The sequence below is a fragment of the Centrocercus urophasianus genome, unplaced genomic scaffold (genome assembly GCF_019232065.1).
Source record: "Centrocercus urophasianus isolate 14NV4802_14NV808 unplaced genomic scaffold, USGS_Curo_1.0 seq_178, whole genome shotgun sequence".
Taxonomy (NCBI): domain Eukaryota; kingdom Metazoa; phylum Chordata; class Aves; order Galliformes; family Phasianidae; genus Centrocercus; species Centrocercus urophasianus.
In genome coordinates this window covers 19,882-21,463 of record NW_024884731.1, presented here as the reverse complement: position 1 = coordinate 21,463, position 1,582 = coordinate 19,882, and the positions used below count along the sequence as shown (strand labels likewise).

The window sequence follows — 1,582 nt, the reverse complement described above, 5'->3', positions numbered from 1 at the left end:
TGCCCTCGCCCCGCGCGCGGAACGCCCCTCCCGTAAGTAACTGCAATTAAATGGGATTTTGTTGGTGTTGTTGTTGTTGTTTGGGGGGTTTTATTTTAATTTTTTTTTTTTTTGGGTTTTTTATTTATTTTTTTTTGCGCGCGGTTAAAAATAAAATTGTGTTTTGTTTGTTTTTTTTTTTTTTTCTTGCGTCGCTTTTATTATTTTTTTTAGTGTTTGGATTTTTTTATTTCATTCCTATGATGATGGTTGTTATTTTTAAATACACATTTTTCCGCTCGCTCCCTTCTCCCCCGCCGAGCGCCCCGCGGCCGTCCGCGCTCGGGAGGGGCCGCGGGGTCCCGGCGCCCCGCTCCGCTCCGCTCTCTCTCTTTGTTCGCCGCCGCCCGCCCGGCCCCGGTGCCGCCACCCCGCGGGATCGGCCCGACCGCCGCCGAGAACAATGCAAAGCCCCGACGGGCCCCGGCGCTTTGTGCGGCCTCCGAGCGGCGGGCACCGAGAGAACGGGAAAGACCGGCCCGAAGGAGGGCGGCTAGAGCCGGGGATGGCACCGCGGGGATGCGGGGCGCGGGGAAACGCGGCCGTGCCGAGCGGCGCGCCGGGGAGCGGGGACGGCGGGGCGGTTCGTGTCGGGGAACGGCTGGAGAACGGGGAGAACGCGGCGGGAGTAGCGGAAAAACGAGGGGTGGTGCGGCGGGGAGAGGGGAAATGGGGACCGGGAAGCGGGAGGGGAAGGAAAATCGGTTCCGCGGAGCGCCGGAGATTCGGGGAAATTACGGACCGCGCAGCGCCGGGATCGCGGATCGGGAGAAGCGGGGAACGGCGCGCCGGGAGCGGCGGAACGAGCGCGGAATCGTGCGGCGGAGCGGCGGGGAAACACGGAGCCGCGAACCGGGAGCGGCGGGGATATCGGCGGCTCCGGGCTGCGGGGAAATCCGGCGGCGGGATGCGGGTCGCGGTGCGGGCAGGCCGCGCTCACGCTCTGCTTTCTCTCTCGTTCCCCAGGAGCGCAGCACCATGAGCCCGCAGCTCCGGCCCTGCGCTGCGCGGCCCCGCGACGCCCGGCCCGGCCCGGAGCGGCGCTGAGAGCCCCGGCCCGGCCCCGCCATGGACGGCCGCGACTTCGCGCCCGCCCCGCGGCTGCTGCCGGAGCGGGGCGGCCTCGGACAGCGGCACGGTGCGGGGCGCGGCCCGGGCTCGGCGCCCCCCGGCCCCTTCCAGCCCGCCAAGTTCTTCCCCGCGCCCATCTCCATGGCCACGCACTCAGGTCAGCGGCTGCGTTGAGGGGGGGGGGCGGGGGGGAGGTTGAGGAATTAAATTCAGGGAGGAAAAAAAATAAATAAAAGGAATAATTTTTTATAAGGGGGTGCGGGGTGCTGCGGGGAGAACAAGGGCGCTGTTATGGGCGGTGGAAAAAGAATGCGGCGGAGCGCTGCCGCGGCTTTGTGCGCGGTGCGGGGGGGGACGCGGAGCCGCGGCTCCCGTCGCCGTTTTGCTGCCCGGCTCGAATTCGCTCTGCTGTAATGGGATTACAATTAGTGCGTGGATTAGGGCGGGGGGCACGGCCGGGCCGCGCCGGGGG

At 66.2% G+C, this 1,582-nt stretch overlaps 1 protein-coding gene across 1 annotated transcript in view; it reads left to right on the top strand.

Moving 5' to 3' along the window:
• Positions 1 to 1,107: 1,107 nt before the first annotated feature.
• Positions 1,108 to 1,582, top strand: part of BAHCC1 (BAH domain and coiled-coil containing 1) — a gene marked incomplete at its 3' end in the record, with an annotated part of 20,023 nt that continues 19,548 nt past the window's right edge. Inside the window, exon 1 of the mRNA XM_042818946.1 lies at positions 1,108 to 1,267. Coding sequence (XP_042674880.1) covers positions 1,108 to 1,267 — 160 coding nt within the window. The remainder of the gene's footprint in view (positions 1,268 to 1,582) is intronic.